This window comes from Alexandromys fortis, unplaced genomic scaffold (assembly GCF_014885135.2).
Source record: "Alexandromys fortis isolate MF-2015 unplaced genomic scaffold, M_Fortis_MF-2015_v1.1 scaffold_10, whole genome shotgun sequence".
Taxonomy (NCBI): Eukaryota; Metazoa; Chordata; class Mammalia; order Rodentia; family Cricetidae; genus Alexandromys; species Alexandromys fortis.
Window position 1 is genome coordinate 20,152,328 of NW_026067895.1, and position 26,421 is coordinate 20,178,748.

Sequence of the window (26,421 nt, forward strand, 5' to 3'; positions counted from 1 at the left end):
CATTTTGCCCCATACCTGGCCTGGCTCCTATCCTGAATGAAAGCTAGTCTCCTCTTTGCTGAGATAGACACAGAAAGTAGAAACACCGATATTATAATTACACACTGCAGATGGCAAGCTCTTGCAGCATTTTTCTGTGACTTACTTCCCTGAACATGTTTTTCTGGTTCACCCATGGTGCTGTTAATGACAAGATTTCATTTATATTATTCGTTGTATGTGTATGAATGTGTGCGCACATGCCCTAGGGCAATTTGAGGGAACTGGTTCCCCTTCCACCATGCAGATCCAGGCACTGAACTCAGATTGCCAGGCTTGGCAATGAGTGGCTTTACTTGCTGAGTCAGCTCACCGGCCTCAGGATTTCATTACTTTTTAGCTGAGTAGCATTCTACTATGTATAAAACCCCACCCATCCTTTGATGGATACCTGGCTACTGTGAACAGTACTTTAATGAACATGGGCATGAAGGTGTAATTTGGATATACACCCAGGCGTTTGACTGCTGGGTGTTAATTGTTTAAGAAGAGCACCCATACTAGAGTTGTACTACTGATGACTAACAGTAAATGATGAGCTCTGGCAGGATGGGGACGGGTGCCCAGTGCTATCTTTTTGGTGAAAGGCATTCCAACAGAAATGAAGTACCACCTCCTTGTGGTTTGGATTTGCAATTCCCGAGGGATAAATAATAATGAGTTTTGTTCTGTTTTTAATTTCTATAGGCATGTCTTCTTTTCAGAACAGTTAAATAAGAACTTTTATACATCTTAATCAATTTGCACATATGTGTGCATGTGTTCATGTGTGCTTGCAAGTGTTGTTGTGTGTGTACATGTGTAGAAACTAGAGGTTGACTTCAGGTGTCTTCCTCAGTTGCTTTCCACCCTATCTGGGTTTTGTGGAGCACAGAGTACCTACCACCTTAGATGCTCCCATTCAAGTATCATCCACCACTGTTTCCTGAGACAGTGTTCTCATTGGTCTGGGGCTCGCCAATTAGAAGAGGCTGGTTACCCAGTAAGCTACAAGGATCCCACTATCTCCACTTCCCTGGCACTGGAGTACAAGTGCATACTACTGGACCTGGCTTTTTGTGTGGCTGGCAGAGATCAAACTCAGGCCTATGTGGCTGAGTTTTACTCTCTTCCCCTCCTACCAATACAGGGTGGTCTTGAACTTGCTCTGTAGCCAGCCCACCTTGGCTTGAACTTTCCTCCTTCCTCAGCCTTTTGAGTGTCTGGAATTACAGGTCTTTGCTATCAGCCCTCAGAATAGCCAGAATTTTTATCATTTTCATCAAAAAGGAATGATAAACACGTGAAGTGATGAATATGCTAATTATTCTGAATTATTACACAATGTATATACGTATCAAAACATCACATACTAGTCTGCAAATGTCTACTATAAACATTATACCTATGACAAAAATAAGCATTTTCTTTTCAGTCATCAATATAAGCAACAGGGTTGAATTTCTTTATGTAATGTGCACAGAGGCACAAATACACTTTCTCTCTTGCAGTCCCGGGAATCAGACCAGGTTTGCTCATGCTGGGCTCCTGCTGTACCGCTGAGCCTCCACTACAGCTACACGATGCTTTTCTGTTGTTCTTCACTGAGCTATAATTGGCACCGTGAGAGCCTTCTTTGAAATCTGAAATGTTTACAGATTAAGCTCTGAGATTTTTTAGGTTTGAAGTTAATTACACGTGTGGTGAATACTACAAACAGGAAGTCTAGGCTATACTGCTTACATAAGGGGAGAACGCAAACAGGAAGTCCAAAGGGAACAATAAGAAACTAGCTGGTTCCTGTGTCTACTGTGCAGAAGAAAATCATCTCCTGTTACTTGACGGATTTTATACACACAAGGAGTCTCTTCTAAAATCCATTAAAATCTCAAGACAATTTCAAACTTATTTACAATGCTCAATACCAAGTTATGTAGACCAGACAACTTCCAGAAAAAAGAATAGATAGGGGTCATCCAGTAATAAAAGAAAACTCATTTTAATAGAGGTACTGAACGTGTATGCTTGTCCTAAAACACTAAAGGGGGGGGGTGTCACTCTTAACTAAGTATTTAAAGCAAAGCACCTTCAAACCTGGAGGCAGGAAGCTCTGCTACTGGTTCCACCTTGTCATCTTGGTCATGGCCCACACAGCTTCATGTTTTGTTTTGTTTTTTTATCAAGACAGGGTTTCTCTGTGTAGCCCTGACTGTCTAAGAACTCGCTCTGTAGACCAAGCTGACTTCAACTCACAGAGATCCACCTGCCTCTGTCTTCCAAGTGCTGTGATTAAAGGTGTGTGCCACCACTGCCAGGCTCGCCCACAAAACTTAATGCTAGTTGATCCGTTTGAAAAGACCCTTAGAGAAGCCTACAGCCGCGCTTCCAGTCTCTCCTCTCCACCCTTGTGCCCGATTCCATATTAAAATACCTTTATTAGATCCCCAACTTGGCAGCATAAAAAAGAAACTCTCAGGCCCCTTACAATGTTGTTTTAGAGGATCTACCCAAACCTATTTCAAATGCGTGTTAAACATCATATATCTCTCTAACCATTTTAATTATTCATTGTTTTTAATATACTCATATCACACCTGTATTTTAATTCCTAAGTCTGCTCAGATTTAGAAAGAAAAGCAATAAAGATTTTGTTTACAAAATTTTCAAAATCTCAGAATTACTTTGGTTTGTGAACTTCAGAAAGGTTCACTATGGTATTTCCCTCTGAAATTATTTTCTGCTGGGTGTGGTAACTCAGGCCTTTAATCCTAATACTCAGAAAGCAGAAACAGGTGGAGCTTTGTGAGTTCCCAGGTCAGCCAGGGCTACAAGGCAAACCCTGTCTCAAAATAAACAAATAGATATAATGAAATTATTTTCTTTTCTGGGTGTGATGCTGCATGACCAGAAGACCACCACTCTGGAGGTAGAGACAGGAGAATTATCAAGTTTAAGACCAGCGTCAGCTACAAAGCGAGTTCAAGACCAGCTTAGGCTATATGAAACTGTGTAATATAGTCCCTTACACTGGATGAATATGTCTCTGTGATTGGTTTACTAAAGAAGCATGCTGGCCTATAGCTGAATAGGAGAGCCAGACTGAGGACACTGAGAAGAGGGGTGGAGTCACCAGCCAGACACAGAGAGGAAACCAGATGAAAGAGAAGTAATGGCACATGGTAGAAAGTAGGGTAACATAAATGGGTTAATTTAAGTTGTGTTAGCTAGTAACAAGCCTGGGCTATTGGCTAACCATTTATAATTAATATTAAGCCTCTTTTTGGTTATTGTAAAGTGGCTGGCAGAACAGAGCCGATCATGGTCCTAATGAAAAACTCCACCAAACCTTTGTCTATAAAAACAAAACAGGGCTGGAGAGATGACTCGCTCCCTGCTCCCTACAAGTGCTTGCCATACAAGCAAGAGGACCTTAGTTCAGTCCCAGGACCCATATAAGAGTCAGGTGTGTCTATAACTCTGTCGCTTTGGTAACAGGGAAGGGGGGATAGGAAGAGGGAGGAGAAGGAGGACCATTGAAGCTCACTGGTCCAGGCAGTCTATAGGAATTGTTGAGCTCCATGTTCAGTGAGAAACCCTACCTCAAAATCTGTGAGGAGACTGGTGAAGATACCCATGTTGTGCAAAAACACACAATCCCACAAACACAAAAGGTTATTTTCTTAGACTCAGGTATGGTCACTCAAGTCTGTAATCCTATCACTTGGGAGGCTGAGGCAGGGGAACTACCACAAGTTTGAGGCCAACCTGGGCTATACATACAATAAGTTACAAGCTGGCCAAAGCTATATAGCAAGACATTGTCTCAACAAAACAAAAACTATTTTTTTTTACTTATACCACTCACAGTAAGCAAAAAATAACAACAATGTGTTCTTCCATTTTTGAAAAATTCCATTAGGAACTCTAGCAAAGCTGGCTTTCTTTCTATTCTGGCACAAATGCATCATGTGCTCAGTTCCCTCTGGCCACTTCCTCTCAGCTGAGCCTCCCCAAGGAGCTCATACTCAGCAAAGTCTGACAAGGAAGGAGATGAGAAGCCAAAGCAGCCACCCCGGAGTCTGCCCAACACAAACGGCCACACCAATATTGTTCATGTTTTCCCTTTTGATTCAGCAAATGCACCGTCAGCTCTCAGTTCCAACACAAATACAGGAAGGCATTCCGAAATATGTCAAGACATTAGCTAAGAGGAGACACATAGAGGACAGCTTTCGCTAAGGTTCCAAGTGGCCCAGTGCACGGCTATGTACAGGATTTTCAATGGTCAATGAATGACTCTGGAACTTCTCAAACAGCTCAAGGTCTTTTTGGTTATTGTATTGTCTATTATTAAAGTACTGAGCGATAAAAACCCAGTGTTTCAAGCGCCTTATGCATCACTCTCCCCCAGCTCCCCACTCCCTTTTAAGACATTAACTTTTAAGTTTTCAAAGTGTCCAGGTTTTCCTCTAGGACTCTTCAGTTTCTAGCTGCCTGGGTATTGTGATGAGGAGTGTGGAAAAAGAATCACGTTCCTGCTGGGGTCGGCACTTACTTCTGACTTCAAACACTAATCACAACTTGGAGATACCAGAGTAAAATGACAGTGAAAACTTAAATGCAGGGCACATGCCTATAATACCAGCCATCAAGCAAAAAGAGAAAAAAAGTCAGGCAGTAGTGGTGCACGGAGGTAGAGGCAGGCAGATCTTTGTGAGTTCTACAAAGGCCAGCCTGTTCTACAAAGCGAGTTCCAGGACAGGCTCCAAAGCTACACAGGTAAACCCTGTTTCCAAAATCCAAAAGGAAAAAGAAAAATAAGAAACGAACATCTATCCAGAGGCCAAGGCAGCAAAACTGAACGTTGGGAGTTCAAGGTCAGCCTGAGTTACATAATAAGATCCTATACCTCAAAGAACATAAACAGAACAAACAAAAATCCAGGCAGAATGACTCAGAAGCAGGAGGATCATGGCAAATTCAAGGCCAGCCTAAGTACAGAGGCCTCAAAAAAGTAATCAATATAATATAAGCTCCTATTTTGGAACTCTAACATGCACACCAAGGGAGACCTTTAACAGGCAGCTATAAAACTGAAGCAGGATCTCTTCACAGCGCGTGGAGACCATCCCAGAAAACCACCACTGAGCAAGATGTGGGGATCCCAAGCCAAATGAATGCAACTGCAGCACAGCTCTTGCATCCATGCCAGGGAACATTGTGAAAGAGGAGGCAGAAAGATCATAGGAACCTGAATCCCAGGAAGTCTGCTGTGAGCCAATTCATCCTAGTGATGGCTGCCTAAACAAGACCTGAACAACAACAGTACTACAGACATATTAACAAGAAAGGAAGAAAATCTCACAGGGTCCCACTCCTGGTGAGGTACAGGGAGCTAATGACTGTGGAGAGAGGCAGAATTAGCCTCTTCCAGGGACAAAGCCCCAGAGTGGTTATCCTATACAAAGAGGTTAACACTTGAATCTATATACACATGAAGAACAATAATATATTAATAAATAACTATATATAATAATAGTAAAGAAATAGAGGATGTCAATTTGAGAGTGGGATATAGCAGTGGCTGGAGAGAGGAAAGGGAAGAGAATAAATACTGCAATTATATTTTAATCTTAAAAGTATTAAAAATTAATAAATTGAAAAATATGAATCTTAAAAATAAAACTGAAGCAGGAACCAGAGGCAGGGGCAGCTCACGTACACTTTACCTACAAGCCAGTCACTGTGCTGTGTAACAGCCATTGTCATGATCATTAGCTCCACTTGACAGCTGAAGAAACCAGAGACAAACAGGTGTCAAACTGAGGCCCTAAGGTTATAAAGCTTGGAAGAAGTGACCCCCAGACACTGCCATCCCTCAGCAGCGGCACCTCTTAAGCTGACACTGAGCATCCTGGTTTCGAACATGAATTTGACCTTAACTTGGTTGACTTGGACCAGTTATGGAGGCACTTTTCTGAGAATCAGTGTGATGGAGGGAAGATCACCAAGTCAGACAACAATCCTACAAAAAACCACAACTGCTAAAGTAAATGTACAAAAGCAAAACCACAAGCTACTATGAGCATCAAAAAAAAAAAAAAAAAAAACCAAAATACCCTGCCTGAAACAAATCCTACCATGTAGGAAGTCAGAGCGCTCTCAGAGGTCTCCCTCCTCTGGCAGGGGAAGACGTATTATGCAAACTTACAGTGTTGTTGGAGTAAATATAAAGACGAAGACTCAGTGGACAACTATTACAACAATGGGAAATATTACCCATCCTAGAGGAAAGAGCACACTGTTTTCAAACTACTTTGTAAAGACCCACAAGGCATGGGTCTTGCTGATGATTGAGGGCTCCTTCTACAATCCATCCTTTTATATTCTACAACACTGAAGGAATTAATTTCTTTCTCAGCGGTGTCTCAGGATCCAGCCCACTAATTCTTACTAGGGTTATAGTCTTAAATACTTATTTATTTTAGCCAGCAGTGGTGGCACACACCTTTAATCCCAGCACTAAAGAGGAAGAGGCAGGTGAATCTCTTGAGTTCAAGGCCACCCTAGTCTACACAGCAAGTTCCAGGGTGGCTAGGGCTACACAGAGAAGCCCTGTTTCAAACCCCCACACCTGAAGGTTTTTTTACATTATTTTTTATATCTGTGTCTGTGTGAGTGAATGTCACACATGTCCAGGTATCCTCAGAGGCCAGAAGACAGCATTGGATCCCCCTGGAGCTAGAGTTACAAGTAGCTATGAGTTGACCGATATGGGTGCTGGAAATGAACCGGGTCTTTTTTTGTTGTTGTTTGTTTGTTTTTTTTGTTTTTCGAGACAGGGTTTCTCTGTGGTTTTGGAGCCTGTCCTGGAACTAGCTCTTGTAGACCAGGCTGGTCTCGAACTCACAGAGATCTGCCTGCCTCTGCCTCACACACACACACACACACACATTGATTCTGGATTTATACAAATATTGCCAATCTCCCCATACCCTAAGTGCTTATAGACTCACTGCCAATTCCTTGATTTCCATTAACTGCTGTCCTTTGCTTCTCTCCTGAGCTCATTTCCTGTCTTCTAGATGACACCAGCAGGGGATTCCCATGGTTAAATGTTACTAGGAGCTGGAGACAGTGGTGCACACACCTTTAATCCCAGCACTTGGGAGGCACAGGCAGGTCTATCTCTGTGTTCGAGGCCAGCCTGGTCAACAGTCAGGGCTACACAGAGAAACCCTGTCCCAAAAAAGGAAAACAAAACAAACAAAAGAGAAACTGGGAGACATGCACTCGGGCGGGCAGCAAACCCCAGGGAACTGGTCCACATACATGCTCTGACAGGGGTGGATGCTCACTCTGGCACCTTCCTTCCCATCCAGGTAAGAGAGCTGACAGCGTATAGTTATATCTCCAGAGGAAAGCCAGGTTTGGGTGAACCAAGGAATGAGAGAGGGACACTGTGAATGGTGGCTCTGTGCAGAGTTCAGAGTCACGGATTGTTCAGAGCAAGAAAGGAGGAACTCCGTTCACACAGTTCCTCCACCCCACTTTTCAACAGTCTCACTGTGGGCCCAGGCTGATCTTCAACCTGCTTTCCTTCCGCCTCTGCCTCCCAAGTGCTGGGACTACAGGTGTGCACCATACACCAAATCACTTCTTTGTTTACTTAGCCACTCCCTTTCTTATTTAAAAATATAGTTAAATTTGTATTTTGTCCCTTTCAAAGACCAAAAATTTTGAATTATTAAATTTAGAGAGCTTTGTTTTGTTTTGTTTTGGAGACAGGATCTTTCTATGTAGTTCTAGCTGTCCTGGAACTCATCTCAGGGATTTGCTTGCCTCTGCCTCCTGAGTGCTAGGGTTAAAGGTGTGCACCACCATAAATTTTAGTGATCTTTAATTTTATTCCAGTCATTCCTATATAAAGCTGAGGGAGAGGAAGAATTGACCTTCCTAGGACGACAACTTGGGGTTGACAAATGATAAGGGAAAACAGAAGGAGACAAAAAGTGCCTATGTGCTGTTGGGAATGGGGTGCACGTCTGCAATGCCAGCCCTGGTGGGAGTGTTACCAGTGGGGCCAGTGAGTCTGAGGCTGGCCTGAGCTTGCCAGACTGTCCCAAAGAAACCAAGTCTGGTTCATTTGATGTGTGGGATACAAAGGGAAGAAATTATGGAGCTATGTATGGTGGTGGCACATGGGTGAAATACCACCATTTGGTAGGTGGAGGTGGGAGAATCTCAACTTCTAAGCCAACCTGGTCCCTACATAAATACTATACACACAAACATGCCTTCACATGTTACATCCATGTCACTAGGTGGTATGGGCTCAGTGTGTCATACCACATGCAGTACAGCAGTGGATTGTGACCACGTCAAGATGACTTTGAAAGAGAACTGACTATAAGCAGTGCAAACGCCACACTCTGGTTGCTGTTTTTTGAATGGTTTATTTTGAGGAGCCGACTGGATTTGTCAGCCCCGGAACACCCAGAGAAGCACATGAAGACTGAAGCTCTTGTCTGCCTTCAAATCCCAACTATCTACATAGCCCATCAATGTGTGACACAGATACTGGCAAAATGGCCTTCTGACCTCCACGCCTATGCCCTGGCATGCATACACTTCCCCACCTCCACACACATTATTCACACAATAAAACACTTTTTTGAATATTACCTAATCAGCCTCCTTTCTCTAAGAGATGCAATTAATGCTAAAAGGGGGATTTAAGCCACATGTACAGAGTGCAAATCTCATAAATGAGCTCTTATTTTATAAACCAAAGATAATCAAAACCTTTTGAAGAGAAGATGTCTTTTACTTTCATTTTCTACACAGAAATTAACAAATTGCATCCTCTCCCTCTTGCAGAGGATAATTCACATCATGTCAAATTAGGTCATTTCCAGACACTGCTTCAGGCAGACAGTGCTCTCACACTACTCTTCCGTGGTCAGCCCCCCTCCCCGCCTGCCTGCCCCCCCCCCCAGCCTAATCTCAATATACTTTCTGAAATAGGAAATGAGAGGTGCATACTTTGGAATTTGTATTGTCAAGGCCCTCCAAACAGGAAACATGCATAGCACAGATCAGGGCTTGTGTCACCAAGCAGTACTTAGGGTAAGTGCTGTGCGTCAGATCCAAGGAAATATGTAATATTTTAGATTATTAATATTTTAGTGTCTATTTTAGAGAATCTAAAGTCTGCCTTAAGTCTAGTGGTATTTCAAAACCCTTACTCAAGAAGAAAGGGGATTAACACGCACAGCTCTGCGTTTACTCACTGTGTCCCCCATGTGGACCAAGGATTGGCCTGCAGCCCTGAGAGGGTAAGAGGTCAGAAATTGGGATCACTTGCTTGACAGAAGAAAACTAAATTCTGAGAGTCAACAGCTTGTGTAGGCCTCCTGACAAGAGATGATTTCTGTGTAGCTTCTCTTGTGAAGTTGTTTGATCTATACACACTGGAGGGGCAAGCTGACCCTGGTCTATACACGCTGGCGAGGCAAGCTGACCCTGGTCTATACATGCTGGAGAGGCAAGCTGACCCTGGTCTATACATGCTGGAGAGGCAAGCTGACCCTGGTCTATACAGGCTGGAGGAGCAAGCTGATCCTGGTCTATACATACTGGAGCAGCAAGCTGACTCTGGTCTATACATGCCGGAGGGGCAAGAACCTGGGTAGATGGCTCAGGGCTTTTGTTTTCTGCACAAGTTTTCAGGTTGTGCCTCGCCCGGAGACGATTTTCACTTTACAAGCAGCACTGGAATCCATTTTGAGTGCTAACATGAAGCAGGGTGATTTTGCACCTCTCTGTACACATAGATACCACATCTGTCCAACACCACCCAGCACACGAATCGACAAGCAACTTACTCTCCCCAAAGCAAAAATGATAAAGAAGTTTGGGAACGTGTGAGCATACTGACATAGTAAAACTGAATCAGAGAAACCAGGCCCAAGAATATATAGAACATACCAGAACAAGGAGTGAAACTCCTTCACCTAGATTCCATAAAGAGGAGGACACCTAACGGTGTGGTAACAACAGACACAGGCCTGTCATCTGAACGTCCAGTGTGCACTATGGGACCCACAGGCTGAGAACTCTTGGCTGTTCCTGGGGCTTCATTTCAGCTATAACCCCATTGTATAACTGCATCCCATCGCTCCTATCTCCTCTCCTCTCCCCTCCCCTCCCCTCNCTCATGCTCAGTGTGCTGTTGTTGGCTTGCTAACAGCCATTCTTTTAAAGCTACCACTCACTATGTGCTGAGTAGCTCAATATATTCTGTCTGGTTGCTCTCTCTCTCTCTCTCTCTCTCTCTCTCTCTCTCTCTCTCCTCTTTCTTCTTTCGAGTCAGGGTTTCTCTGTATAATCCCGACTGTCCTGGAACTCACTATGTAGACCAGGTTGGTCTCTAACTCACAGAGATCCATCTGCCTCTGACTCCGAGTGCTCCTTTCTTATGCCTTTACAGTCTCACACCTAACCTCTGCAGTCTTGGCTCAACCTAGAGACTCTGTGTGCCTCTAGCAGTTTAACTGGGTCCCTTCTATTGTCTCTATGGCAAGGACTGCTTCTATCTTTTGCTCTCTGCTTCTGCCTCCAGTAAGGATTGCTGTAACTCCTGAACTCTGCTGTAGCCTCCTTAACCTTTTTCTAACCTACAAATATACACGTTTATATAAATATTTACCATGTTGTGGGTAATGGGTAATATGAAATATTCAGGCATAGTGCTCTTATAGCTTAGGCTCAAATAGCCTAAGCTGCCTCAAGTTCTCTACATAGAGATGTAATCTTGAGCTCCTGATCCTGCTCTGTCTTTATCTCCCAAGTGCTGGGATTTACGGGTGCGTGTCACCACCTGACTCTCCAAAGCATTGAGCAAATCACCAACATTCTGGTTAATAATTTTTTTTTTTTGTGGTTCTAGAATGTAACCCCATAATTATACTGACAAAACCACTTCTGATCAGCAAAGCTGCTAGCATCTATAGTATACAAATTTCATAAGTGGAAAAGCCCTGAATATCCATCTTGAAACATCTATGGGCTACTTTACAATAATGGGAAAATTATGAGTTATGTACAATTAGTTAAGTTATTCACTCACGTTTTCTGCCCTACTCTTTCTCTTGCCCTATGCCTCCTTCTTTCATTATTTCACCTAGTGGCACAGAATGGGAGCTGGGAAATATTTCCTGCTACTAATTTAAAGCTCTGTTTACAAACAAAGGCAGTGGCCAGAGTTAGGTCACAGGATTGCATTCCGTCGAAGAGGGTTTGGAGAGGTGAGTTTTCATGCTTTTGCTTACTCAGAATCACCTATATGACTGATAATACGCAAATTTCTGTAACCCGTCCTTAAAGTTTCTCACTCTACAGGTAGGTCTTTAGGAGACCCTGAGTTTTTTTTTTTGTTTTGTTTTTAGTAAGTACCCAAGTAATGCTGATGCTGCTAATATAGTAATTTCACTCTGAAACAGTGAAAATATAATTAACCAAAAACTGTATCTTGTAAACCTAACTGATACTTTTTATAGAGTATCTCATAGGAAGACTTACTGTTAAGTGCCATAATGTTATCGGTTCCTGGATGATGAAAATTTATTCCCATGCGTCCTAGAAAATAAAGCAATTTTATCTTAAGCACACATACACACAAAAACATGGTTCAATATAATTATTTCAAATACACTATAAAATATACACATTACAAAATACTACAAATTTTATAGCAGTGCTATCAAGGCCAAAGCATTTACAACAACTTTAAAATCAATTCATAAAACACAGACATGAAAAGTCTTAAAACAAAGTCAAAATCTCAACACAAAATACAACCAAACAAAAAGAAGCTTCCATTATAGTCTGAAATTTGTACATCTCACATATTAAAATTTAAATAAGTCTATTTCCTGGATAAGCATTTTATTTAAATGATCATTTATTTATGCCCTTCAAATTAAGGCATAAAAAAGAAATTTAGAGAAGTATATCACATGAAGTTTAGAGAGAATAAAAAGATACAGTTTCATAATGTTTCAAAAAATGCAACATAATTACCAGAGTAGCAAAATGAAGAAAGATGGCAAATTTTATGCAAATATGGTAAGGGAAAGACTGATCTAAAAATTTAGGAGTTTGTAAGTTGCCCTACCACTCCTTTTCTTTCACCGGTATGGTTGTATGGGGGGACGTTGTTTTCTTTCATGACTATGTGGCCCTAGCCGATGTATAGCTCACCATGTAGACCAGGCTGGTTCCTAACTCACAGAGATCCTGCCTGTCTTTGCCTCCCTCAAGAACTGGCATTAGAAGCACGCACTACCATGTCTGGCTTCACCGCTAACACTCGTATGACCTTGTGACAAATGTGTTCATTTCTATGAATAATATGGGAATTGAAATTTCTGCTCATACTGGTTGACTTCCTATTTTTTGTATACCTCTGAGGTTAAAAACCATTTTTACATTTTTAATGGGCTGGAAAACAGAACAAAAGCAAAGAGTCAACAGAGGCCTGTGTCCTGTAAACCCTAAAATTCTATAGTCCTTTGCAAAGTTTGAACCCTTGATCTATAAGATAATAAATAGAATCAGATGTTTCAACTAATGGCCCTTTGGAATAAAGACTGAAAGATATATACATGGGGGGGGCGTTGGGGAGGTAGACAGAGCGAGACTCAGAAGTCCAGAAGGAAAGACACAGGGGTATAGAATGAAAGATGCAATAATTTGCTGCTTTTTTCATCATTAGAGACAAAGATGATAGATGTATCAAAAAATTAAAATTAAACCCATCTATGTATGACTCTGTAAACTTTTAATATTTAGCTACTTTGAGAGTTATCATGAAATTCACAGTAAAATGGCAATTTTAAGACAAATGTTTTACCACTGAGATACCCCTACAGCCCTAAAAATGTTCATTTTACTTTATAGCCACTGCTTAAATAAATGTCATCATATTTGGGGGAGAACAGTACAGAGAAAACCATAGGTAAAGGTTTCTGATTTTTTTCCTACAACAAATGCAGCTCTATATGTAATTGAAAAGAACCCAGTTTTTATTTGGTATTAAACTGCTACTGGGAACTGAACTGAAGGCAAACATCATTGCCAAGCTCAAGATCATGGAAAACCTAGATAACATAATGAATAAAACCAAAGTCCTCACTCAACTTTACAACTTTGTGTGTGTGTGTGTGTGTGTGTAAATAGGGAAAAAAATCAATGAAACTGTCAAAGAATAATAAAACATTCTTGAATATATGATTTCTGTAGAAAAACTGTTTTCATATTAGCTACAAGCTAATTACTAGGAGTTTAAAAGTATCCCCTTGTTTAGAAGACATATTTAACATAACTACACTTGTGGGCATGTCCCACATGTCTTATTATGCATTTCTACTTCCTAGGTCACTTCAGAGTCTCTGAGAATTATAGTCAACACCATATACGATGCTGTCTCCTACCTTATAGTCTACACCATATACGATGCTGTCTCCTACCTACATCTTAATGAAAACTACTTCACAAAAGTTTGTTACTAGCAAGACTTGACTCAGTAAGAGAATTACATTATGGTTTCAGTTAATTAAATCAATGTTCTTTACATCTAAAACTAACATCCACGAAGACTAAAAGTTATATCCTCTAATTTAGCTTCATCATATTCTAGGGTATCAACCACAATCACCAATTGCTGGAAAGTCTACACTGAAATCCCATCAAGACTTTCAACTCATTTTCCATTAGAACTTAAGGAAAACAGAATCTCTTTAGTTAGATGGCAGCACACACCTATAACCCACACACAGGAGGCAGAGGCAAAAGAATCACAAGATCAAGGTCAGCCTGAGATGCACAGTGAAACCATCTCAAAAAAATAAGCAATAACATGAAAAAGTCAGAGACAGGTGCACAGGCCATTTCTGTGAATTCTAGACCAGTCAGCGCTACATAGTGAGATCCTGTTTAAACAAAACATGAAAAGCAGATTCTCTTCAATCTTTAACCAATGAATATTCAAAGGACAGTATGAGTTCTTAAAAGGGACCAATGGTCCTTAATATTGTTACAATAAAGAAAGGTTGTCAAGGACATAGAGTAACCACACATTTAGTTGCTCTTCATTTAACTTTATAATAAAGAATTACACATTTCACTGACATTGCATCAGATAAGGTTTCTATGTTTGTAAAATGTTGTCCATTTAGCCTCAGAACTTAAGCACAGTTACATGACATGAGTGAGTTTTTTCTTGAAGAGCTAGGACATTCCACCTTGTCAAGATGAACTTGAGAAGAAGCAGGCTGCTTCCTAGTTATTGTCCTCTAGCCTCATTGGTCACTTGCAACTGTCTTCCTTAAGAAGCAGAGCAAAAAGTTTGGACAGGGTCTTACAGGAGAAGGCTCTGCTGCTTAGGGAAAAAAAAAAAAACCACAGTAGTTTTTACCTTTCCTGGTCTTCCCCCTAATTTTTTTCCAATGGGTCTTTAGATAAAAATTAACGTAAGTCTCATAAGGAGCTCTGTGTCAGTACTGGATCCCTAGAATCTATAACCTGGATATAATCTAGGTTTCCTATTAAATAAATGTTTTTGGTAAAGTTAGATATGACTTTTTAGTTTATATCTTGGAAAAAGTAGTGTTTAGAGTATAAATGCAATCTATTTTCATTGAATAAAAATTAGCTACATGGAAAAAATAAGATCACTGAAGACAGCATGCATGAAGCTTTCTTTCTTAAGACTGTGATCATTTTAAAATGTTTTCTTAGTGCAATGTGCACTAAACTTTAATACTTATTACAGGATTTGGGGGAAAGAGAAAGTGTGTGTAGCAGCAGAAGAAACCCTGATGCTAAATTCAGGAGGCCATTTCTTTTTGCTTGCTTTTGTCCAACAAATGCTGCTGTTGAATCAGCTGTGAAAACAGGACTAAGCGTGTGACATCTGGTGATTTTGTTACTGCAGTCTGGTGCTGCCAGGGTGACATCTGTCACCTGTCCGTGAGTCTGCTATTTTTAAAGTGTTCTCGTCAGCTAGCTATCGTTCGGGTATAGTGTAAAATATAAGGTTTCAAAAGCTGGAAGGCATCCTTAGTCTTGCTGAGACTGCCCCACTTTGCTAACATCACAGGACATAACAGGAGTTAGGAGAGCATGGAGACAGAGGGTAGAGAATAGAGTTAGGTTTGTTTACTTAGAATTGAAAAAGATCACACTTCATAAACTCTATTTATTCATATTTAAAAATCTACCTGATAGGTATTTAAATCTCAGATACCAAATGAACCCATACTTTTCTGTGTCCAAAATAAAAACTAGATTTTTATTCATTCGAAATTAGTACCAAAGTCAGTTCTTCAGCATATAACATATCTTTTTCTAATCACCCACTTAAAAAAAAAAAAGTCAGGAACTTAAGCAGCTTCAAAGAGAATGCTAGTGCTTTGTTCAAGAAAATAGTCTTTTAACTTTTACCTATTTTCTCTAAAAAGTTAGAGATACTCTCCTAGAGAAAGAGTGAAGTCAGGTGTGGTGGACACACCTGTAATAGCAAGGCTGAGCAGAAGAATCTCGGGTTTAAGACCAGCTTGGTTCCACAGCAAGACCCTGTCCCAAAACAACAGAGAGGGTGGAGAGGGCAGCAGATCTTGAAGCTCTGAGATGGTTCAGAAAGTAAATTTGCCATCAAGCCCAATGACCTGAATTCAGTCCCTAAGACATGGTAGTAAAAGAAAAACAGACTCCTACAATTTGTGCTGTGAACTCTACGTAAGCACATAAATAATATTTTTTAAAACCTGAATTTCTTTTAAGGCAATGGTAAAATCTAGTACTATCATATAGTATTATAGATCTGTTCCAAATAACCAATGAGCAAAACTGTGAGCTCAGAACTGAAGTCAATGGACAATTTTGGTCAAGGTTTTTTTTTTTCTTCTCCTGGGAGGGTCAGGCTGTTGTCCTGTGGGCTCCAAGTCAAACCCTTCTTAGCAACTGGGGCCACAGGCATATTTGCCATCACATCACAACCACCATAAATTCTTAAATCCTTTGCACTTGTTTCCTTGGGTAAGGTTGCAGCTTAACTGAATTAGAATTTCAGAAGTTAGTACCCAGGTATAATCTTCTTTCCTAACTACTAGATGATGAAAATGCCGTATCTTAAATCAGGGAAAACCAGGGCAAGTAACAGACAGAGGAAGGTGAGACAAGGAGGATCTCAAGTACAGGGGTTCAGGATTAGCCTAGGGGACAAGGAAGCCTCACAGAGAAGAAAAGGTTGGAAATAATATGTATAAGAACAATCACTTCTTGGTGACTCAATTGGCCTCAAACAGTCCATAGGATCTTCTGTCTTTCTTCACTTTAGGAGTTGGAAATCAAACTGAGACACTTGGCAAATTGATCTACAAGTGAAGCTAAGAATTGACTAACTTTGTAAAGGACAAACTGACATAGGTTGAAAGAAGTTGACACAAATAAAACTAAGCAATGATTCAAGCTACAAAATAAACAGCCTATTTTCTTCTGGAGGGATCATGTAAAAAAAAAAAAGAGTAAAGAACATACATTTCTTTTTTTAAAAAAAAAAAAACAAGGGACCCAACAATTCCCTAAAGGGAACCAATTTTGTGTCTCTGTCATATTACATTTAAATACGAAAAGTGTCTCTATAAAGCAAAGGGTGGCATTCATATCTTCCAAGTTTCTGTCAATTTAAATGTGCTGAAGCACTATTACCAGAAAATTCCTGACTTTTTCAGTATATCTTTGAAATGCAGGCCCTTCTCAACCAACACCGACTCTTTTCATATTTCAAATCTCAGTCCCATGAATGACAAAGGAAGAGGAAATTCAATCTACAGAAACAGTTCAGACACTATCCCCAGGCTGCCAGACTAGCACCCTGGTGTCAGAGTGAGGATGCACTGGATAGAGGAAGCCCTTCCCTTCCTGTTGTTGTCTAGCTGCCTGAGGATGGGATCTTGCTTTCTATCAATCAGCTACTCTGTCCAAAGCATATGGCTGCTATTTCCTCATTTATTCTAGTAGGGAGGGTGACTGACCAGTCAAGCCTGATGACCACAGGTTTCCAAGTCAGGAGTCAGTCTCAAACAAAGAGAGCTGAGTGATGACTCTTTTTTTCCTTTCTCTAGTCTTATTTCTAACACTAGAAATCCTTTCTCTCTATATAGTTAGGAGGAGGGTTGAATCTGAGCAGAGATTAGTTCCTTCCACCACTCCTACCTCTGCTAATTCAAGGATTCCCATGCTTAGAAACAAAGTAAGAATATTCACAACTATATATATGTTTTTTGAGACAGGGTTTCTCTGTAGCTTTGGAGCCTGTCCTGGAACTAGCTCTTGTAGATCAGGCTGGCCTCGAACTCACAGAGATCCGCCTGCCTTTGCCTCCCAAGTGCTGGGATTAAAGGAGTGTGCCACCACTGCCTGGCACACAACTCTATATCTTATATTTGTCTCAAACCCTCCTGTCTCATCAATATGAGGCATCTCTTAAGTGAGAAGGGGATATATATACAAAGTGGAAGGCAAAAAGACCTTTATTCTGTCACTTTCAGCCAAACTGAGTTAGCCAGCACTGCACCAGAAGGCACTTTTTTCCTTTCCTTTTTCCTGCGGGTTACATGTGCTGGGATTCCCACCAAGGGCTTCCGCACAGTGCTCTACCACTGGGCTACATACACGTGTATCCCCCAGTGCTCTACCACTGGGCTACATTGCTCTATGACTGAGCTACATACACGTGTACCCCACACAAGCCACTCCTCTGTGATTCGTCAGCTAGACTGACCCAGCATGAGCACAAACACAACAAAAAACTGTGAGGTCTAATTTACTGAATCAGAAGTCTTTTCCTAAACTTCATATTCTCACTCTAGCCTTTTCTCTTTTTTTGACTTAAAAGAATTCTTGAATAAAATGATTTTTCACTAAATATTTCTTAAATAGATACTGATATCTTCTATATGACTACCACTGTGAATATACACAATGTCCATTTTAAGTATATCATGAAGTAATTTGTGTCATATTTGAATGGTTGGTACCTAGTTGATGGAACTACTTTAGAAAAGATTAGGAGGTGGCCTTGTTGGAAAAAGTGTGTCCCTATGGCTGTGCTCTGAGGTTTCAAACACCCACACCAGACCCTGTCTCTCTCTTTCTCCTCTCTCTCCCCTCCTCCCCTTCTACCCAAGCCCCACCTCCAGCTTGAGATTCAAGTGCTCAGCTACTGCTCCTATTTCATGCTTGCCTGTCATGGTGGTCATGGGCTCACCCTCTGAAACAGCAAGCAAGTCCCCAGTTAAATACTTTCTTTTGTAAGTTGCCTTGTTCATGGAGTATCTTCACAACAACAGAACAGTTAAAAAGTCAAGTAACCTAGGACAGTTCCCTTCTCCTACACATGTGATGGTTTCTCCTTCAGTAATCACTACTTATCTATGAAAAATAAAAACAGCTCTGACAATTTGCTGCCAACATTGGGCAAGAAATAAATCTGTACTGATATGGCTTAATTTATTACGGAAGTCGAAAAATAAGCCACATCCACCTCCTTAGGAAACCCCATGCGGTATCTGCAGTTCCCTGTGCCAGGGATGTCATCTTCCCGCCTGTCTTATAAGATGTTTTATCTTTAAAGAAGCCAATGGGTCCAGTTCAATAGTCAACTAGAGGCAGATAAAGAACTAAAATCCAGTTTGGGCTGACTATAAAGTTAGAAAGGCTGCATTTTGAAATTTCATCTCCTATATAGAAAGTGTAGAATGTCTGGAAGGTTCTTAATAAAGACAGCTAAATAACCATGTTATTTCTATGTATAGAGCCTACTGTATGCTTTTTAACTTTCTTTTTTAACTCATTATGTATTATTTGAACTTTTTTGTATAGTAAGCAAAATATGGGATCTTTTCTCAAGAAAGCCAGTTTCTAAGAAAAATAACACCAGTTCAAATCAGTACCCCAAAATCCAATTCTATTCAAGTCTCAAGACACGCATACCCCACCCACCCCACAGTGTTTCCATATTGAAGAGGGAAAAGACTGAGGATCTAAGGAGGATACTCTGGAAGGAAAGAAAACAAGATGGAACAGGGCAAAGCACATGCCCTAATGTATCATCTAGCTCCTAATGCCTCAACCCACCTGATGTTTCTATCTTTAGAACCATAGGCCATCACTATGAATGTGCCCTAAGCAAAAACTATGTGAAGAAAAACTTACAACAGCATCACCTAGGAAAAAGGAAAACTAGAAAGTCTAAATTTAAGTTCTATCAATAAATTATAAATATCAGCAAGAAACATAGGTATTTATTATAGAAAATAGAAACTAAAGGCTACAACCATCATAATGTTTCTTTGCTTTAAGTTACTTGTATGTATATGCATGTTCATGTGTGCAGATACATATGTGTACATGTGGAGATCCAACAGAGGACAACCTCTGCTATCATTCCTCGGGTACCATCCACATGTTTTTGGTGAGGTTATAGTTTTTTGTTTGCTTTTGAGATGGCGTCTCCCATGGCCTGGAACTAATAAGCTGGCTAGGCCCACTGGCCAGTGAGTGCCAAGGGTCTGTCTGCCTGTCTCTCCCCAGCACTGGGATTATGAGCACACACTAATATGCCCAACTCTTTTAGACATAAAAGAGTTCAGGCCATAATGGTGCAAGACAAGTACTCAGACTGAGCTATCTCTGCAGCCTGAAGGCTGAGCTATCTCTCCAGCCTGAAGACTGAGCTTTCTCTCCAGCTCAACTTCATAGCCAAATCTTTAGTCTGACAATTTTCTTTACTTTTTCAAAGTGAAAAGTACCTCACACATCTTCTTTCCTCTGCTTCCTTCTTTGTTCCTGTTCTTGGTTTTTTGAGACAAGTCTTACTATACAGCTCTGTGTGGCCAGGAACTTGTTATGTATAAATTCAGGCTGGCCTTGAGCTTATATCATCCTCCTGCCTCTGTTTCCCAAGAGCTGAGATTGTGATGTGCACCACCATGCCCAGTGTCAAAATATTTTCTTAAAGGTGCAAGTGCTGTCATTGACCACAGGGACATAGTGATGTCACTGACCTCAGGGAAGTAGTCTGTTTATAGGAAATCATGCAGTACAATATGGCAAATTGGGAAGTTGAAGCCATATTCAGATTATAAAAAAGTATATACTATAGGTCTCCCAACTCATTAGGATGTATGATAAAGCAGGCTTTTACCTAATATTTGCTAGTGAAGAAAAGTCTGCAGAGATAATGGGGCCTGTAATTTTAAAAGAACACCACAAATGGAAAAGGCATTTACATCATAATGAGGTTACCCTCTTACTATGCCAGTGCTATACTTAATGAAGCTCAAATAGTTTCTGCTTTACCACTATACATAAAATTCTTAAAAATTAATGTAGAGACTATAATCTAAAATCCTGTCCTAATTTCTTACTGAAAGAAGAATACAAAGGTGTAACCCTATAATCCTAGCAGTCACAAGAATGAGGCAAGAGAATTGCCTTGAGTTCGAAGGTCAGCCTGGGATATAGAATGTGTTCTAGGACAGCCTGAACTATACAGCAAGACCCTGTCACAGAAAAAAGAAAGAAGGAAGAGAGAGACAAGAAGAAAGAGAGAGAGAGAGAAGGAGAGAGAGAGAGAGAGAGACAGGGGGAGGGCAGGCAGAGAATACAGCCCAAGACACAAAAGGTACACAAAGACAACAGGAGTTAAATGGTAGGGTAATCAGGAGAGGCTATCCATGGTAGAGAAAAACGATAAATGCAACCTCAAAAGAGTCTAAAAACAATCTGTGAGTATCATTTTTTACATCATTCTCACCTCTAAGTATAACAGGCCTCAAATTACCATGGACCTAATCTTTAACTGAAGAATATGTGGTAAGTGACTAAATATAACAACATTTTTTTCTTTGCTTTTTTCTTTTGCTGAAGGCCTTAAAAATCTAGCTTTTCCCCAGAGCCTTTATTTTCTCCATTGCCTACTGTTACTACTTCACTGGAAAATAAGAAAAGAAGCAGGGAAAAGATGAGAATGACAAGAAAATGGTGAAAAGGATTTCTGGGGGGGGGGGGGTAATAAATGTCTGGTATTCAGTTGGTCACATCCTAGATAAGGGTCTAGTGAATGCCAGAGAGGAACAAGTCCTCACAATTCCAGAAGATGTAGAGTTCACTCAAGATGGTCATCCCTGTGACAAACTGTTCAGTTTTTAATTAAAGGTCTAACTCAAAATGGAGTGGATATTTCCATACCAGTAACTTGCATTACAGTGTTAAAATACTGTTGAGTCTCTAAAATGTCAAATAATCTATAAAAAGAACCACCTGTAATTATGAGTTTACACGGGCTCTCTAAGTCCTACTATTGTTGATCATGCAACAGTTTACCTCATAATGAACTCAAAACATGCATATACTTCCAGATAGCTTCCTGTGCTTTAGCCCGCACTGTGCAAAGGGCCACTGGCTGCACATAAGCTGTGCTCTGATGCTCCCATGCTAGGAAAGGGTTGGCCTCTAACACAATGAAACCATATCTATGAAGCCTCCTGTAGGGGTTTTGGAGACTGATTTACTAAATGTCATACTTTCTTGAGGTATACCTGGACTTAAATGAATTCTGCAGATTCAGCTAAAGATTCCAAATGTACAAAGCCCAGAAAATGTGGCTTCAGGTTTCATGCTATAACCATGACCTCAGCTACCCAACAAGTACTTCTTCCAGATAAACAGATTAAGGTTACCAGCTATGATTATTGTAGGTAGCTGAACCCAGGTTAAAAAAGAAAACTTTAAAAACATTCCACAATGCTTTACAGAAGCAAAACAAACAAACGAACAAAAAAACAAACAACAAAAAATCACAATTATTAAAAAGCTGATTTTTGCTTAAAACACCAAGCAAGAATGGACATATGAATATTCCTAACCTGCAAAATGATTCCTCCACATTATATCAGCGAAACTCATTGGTGGGCCACTGGGAGGGTAGTGTTTACCTTTCAGAGGCTCATGGTCAGTCCTTATCATATCCATTAAGGAGTTCTCCAAGGAGTGCAAGTTAAAAGTGTCATAGGGCCTACTCCGGTCCTAAAAATAGAAACACAGAACAAAACAATATATAAAATTACTTCATAAAATCAACATTTGTTCTCCTTCCTGCTGTAGACTGGCAACATGAATGGAAGTTACAGGCAATTCTAAAACCACATTCACTCTTTATTAAGAACAAGACAGAGCCAATATTTTCAATAGAAGTACCTATAATCAAAGCACATCCTTTTCTGATCATCTATAATATAGGTACCCACATTCCTAGAGAACAACCGAGAACTTAGTGTAAAATCAGCATCACTTTTCTGAAAAGATCGAAGGTTGTTGTATAAAGAGGCCTGAGGTGACAGGAGCAGCAGCTTCACCTGTGCAGGAATGTCTGAACTACACATAGGCATTGCCTCAAAATATAAAAGGCAAAACATGACAATGATTTCAAAATAGTTGTAATAAATCACTTTAATATTTATGAGTATCAAATTTCACACATGGAAAGTTTTTTTTATGTGGAAAAAGAAAAATAAACTCAAGAAAACTGGAAGTGGAGAACTAACGCCCCCCAGGCCACGTGTTGTCCTCCCTCTGACCTCTACAAGCATTCTGGGACATGCACTTGCACACACACACCCATAAAAAAGTTAATGCAACAAAATAATTTTTTGTTTTATTTTATTTTTCAAAACAGGGTTTCTCTGTGTAACAGTCCTGGCTGTCCTGGAATTTGCTCTGCAGACCAGGCTGGCCTTGAACTCACTGAGATCTACCTGCCTCTGCCTCCCAAGTGCTGGGATTAAAGGCCATCACCTGGTAATTTTTTAAAGCAAGAAATAAAAATTCATCATGAAGAGGAGGTTAAACAATAAAGAACAGTCTATCAAACAGATATTTGACAGAGTATGGTGGGACTTGTCCTATTATTCCAGCAGTTAGGAGGCTAGCCTGGGTTACACAGCAAGACCCTGACCCTCCTCCATTTCCCCTAAAAGAAAAGGTTGTCTGATGACATTCAAGAATCTGGCCAAGGCAATCTGTTGTTTTTGATTTTGTTGTCACTGTTTTTCCATTTAATCTTTAGTGCAATATTTCAAGGCGAGTAAAAACACATCTATTGTATATATAAGGAAAGTGAGTTTAGCAAGGATTAGAACCCAGATCTACACTCAAAACCAATACCCTAAAGAGTATGAAATTCTGTCCAAAGAAGATGGCCCGATCCACACAGGATAGTAAACAATGATTTCTACGGGAGCATACATAATATTGCATGTAATCACTGATGAAATAACCTTGCTGGCATGGTGGTAATGAGTTCCAGTCAGGGGAGGCGATAAGAGTTTAGGTGACTACCTATCAGGAAAATTAGAGAACGTATTTAGGAGGGTGTCTCATCTGTCTAAATTGAAGTGATCCTTAAATCAGTCAAACTGTCCAAATCACGTGTCATTCTGGTTGAAATACAAGTTCCTGGGCTGGGAAAGATAGCTCAGTTGGCAAAGTGCTAGCCTTGCAGGCACAAGGACTTGAGCTCTCCCAAACCTACATAAAAGCACAGGGTATGTGGCATGTGCTGGGGAGACAGAGACGGGAAGATCCCTGGGGCTCACCGCAAGCCAGGCTGTCCTGCTCAGGGAGTGCTAGGTCAGTGAGAAACCCTATCTCTAAAGAACAGTGGATGGCCCATGAGGACCGATATCCAAAGTTAAACTAGATTCTTCTAGTGTGCTTCCTCTCTCCTGGACTCCAGTTCAAACATACTTAATATTTTATAAGAAAAGCCAGCAAGATGGTCAGTGGGGAAAGGGACTTGCTGCCAAGCCCAGTGCTTTGGAGATGGTGGAGTTGGTCAAGTATGTGTCCCAGAAGCTAGAGAACTTTAGTTCAGATCCATCACTCATCTAGAAAACCCAACACAGGCAGACTGGACTCTCTAGCCATTCAGTCTAGCTAAGTCTGCCACTTCAGGTTCAGTCTGAGAACCTGTCTCAAAAATATGGTAGAGACTGATGGCTAAGAACTCCCAGCAGCAACTCTAGCCTCTACAAGTAAGCACACACCACTACCTGTACAGTGTCTACTACAACAGTAGGAAGAACACAACATGTCTTCTTCGATGCCACATACCAGTACTGCAACACAGATTTAAACATCCAGAAGCTCAGGGATACAAACTGAACAGGGTTCATTAATGCTCAGCAGATGAAAACGTGACATGTGAAAGGCATAACAGAATTTTCACATGCTTTTTAACTGAACAAAACTGCAATCCATTAAGAGACATTTTCTCCTAAAATTAATTCTATTCGCGCCTCATCACTTTATATCTGTGGCACAGCATTCATCTTCTTGATGAACACCATACAGCTGTGTTGTGGGGAGGTCTCTGGCTTCCTCTGGTCTCAAGCCGGAAGCAGTCTCAATTCGTATGTTCTCCAGGAGAATTGAGTCAGGACACAGGAGCAGATCACACAATCAGCGAGTTTATAGCCAGAGCAGCAAGAAGCAAGAATCCACTCGAGGCAGAGTGGACCAAGCAAGCAGTCATGCTGATCCTTGCAGGCTGGAACTAATATCTTCTTCCTGTTGTTTCTTCCCATGTGCCTCCCTCAGTGGGGAGTCCTTCTAGGAAAAGGGCACGCTTTCAAGGCCCATTTTACCTAGAATGTTATAAATAGATGCATGCATACCCCTTAAAACTGAAAAGTTTACTAGGATCCAGGAGGTGGTGGTGCACACCTTTTAAGCCCAGCACTCGGGAGGCAGAGGCAGGCTGATCTCTGAGTTTGAGGCCATCCTGTTCTATAGATTGAGTTCTAAGACAGCCAGGGTTACACAAAGAAATCCTATCCTGAAAATAAAACAAACAAACAAAAAAAGGAAGGAGGGAAGGAGGGAAGGAAGGGAGGGAGGGAGGGAGGGAGGGAGGGAGGGAGGGAGGGAGGAAGGAAGGATGGATGGATGACTAGGGGAAAGGAACACACTCCATGTGTGCTGCACTGACAGGAGTCTGGAGGCCACTTTGATCTGATCTAGCTGGCATGGATCACTATTGCCTACTGTCCTTACACATCTGTTTCTAGGGCCTGGGCTTAGTCTATCTGGAGCTGACCACGTTCTGTTTCCGGTCCTTGAGCTACCCCACCCACCGTTCTGTATGTCCTATCTTTGGGGCCTGTTGGTCAGTCCCTTCTGCCTACATGCAGTAAACAATGCTGGAATTAACTAGGGGGAAAAAAACTACAATTCACGAATCACAGAAGTTACAAATAGCAATATAGACTGGAATGGAGGCCAGATTCAGCTATGAGTGTAAGACCCTGTCAAAAAAAACGGGGGCAGCAAGATGGCTCAGCAGATATTAGTGCCTGCTGGGTAACCCTCAAGTTCTTATTCAATCCTGGGACCCCTAGAGAGAAGCAACTTTTAAAAACTGTCATTTGATCTCCATATGAGCACTGTGGAATGTGGGTACCCGCGCTCAACAACACACAAACTAATAAACAACCTAAGCAACCAGAACAGCAACTCTCGAAGCTTTTCCCAAGTTTTATTTCCTCACAGGGGAGAAAAGGAAAAGTTTTCTGTTCTGTTCACCTTCAACAAGCAGCTCCCCAGAAGAATGAAAATACCTGTAAGCAACACAGCTCATTGCTGGAGTTCCCTAAAGGACCAGAGATAAGCAGATGTTCGTATCCGACAGTGGTTCATGTCCACACTGCATGAGGCTCAACCTCTTTCCCCTGCCTGAATATTAGTAAATTTATCAAGTATTAAAATTGTTTCACTACTCAAGGAAGGCAGGCAAAGGTAAGGAGCATGTGTAATGGTAGCACTCTTGGGAGGCTGAGGCAGGAGGATGGAGGGTGTGCGGGTAGCCTGGGCTGCACAATGAGACTCTTGCCTGAAGAGACAAAGTCTCTAGGAAGAAGATAGGTTTTGTCCCCATCTTGTGCAGATGGAGTCGGTAGTGAAAGGTTACAGTGGCAGCACCAGGGTCCAAATTCAATCAAATCCATGTGCCCACCACCTCCTAGCCTCTCTCTTTTTAAAACTCCTCTTTATCTAACCCAGACAATCTAGAGAGGCTTCTTCCACCTCTGCCAAACAAGCCACCTGGCTCCTGTGACCTTGGTCAATAACCTCATTCAAGTGACAAGTAATAAACCAGGAGAAGAGCCTTGATCACTCTCCAGCTCATCCACCGCCCCACCTCTCAGTTTACTCCCTGCTTTTCTGGCTTTTTTTATACTCGGGTGTTTCCTTTCCCAGAAACACCAAGTAGAAGAT

General features: G+C 41.1%; 1 protein-coding gene across 6 annotated transcripts in view; it reads right to left on the bottom strand.

Moving 5' to 3' along the window:
* Positions 1-26,421, bottom strand: part of Cpeb3 (cytoplasmic polyadenylation element binding protein 3) — a 182,936-nt gene that overhangs the window by 87,798 nt on the left and 68,717 nt on the right. For 5 of the 6 annotated variants that reach the window (XM_050160791.1, XM_050160755.1, XM_050160771.1 and 2 more), the window contains exons 3-4: positions 22,014-22,173; positions 11,602-11,658 (exon numbers count right to left, since the gene is read on the bottom strand). In XM_050160791.1, the coding sequence (XP_050016748.1) occupies positions 11,602-11,658; positions 22,014-22,173 (217 nt within the window). The remainder of the gene's footprint in view (positions 1-11,601; positions 11,659-22,013; positions 22,174-26,421) is intronic. The other variant, XM_050160801.1, reaches the window with a different exon arrangement.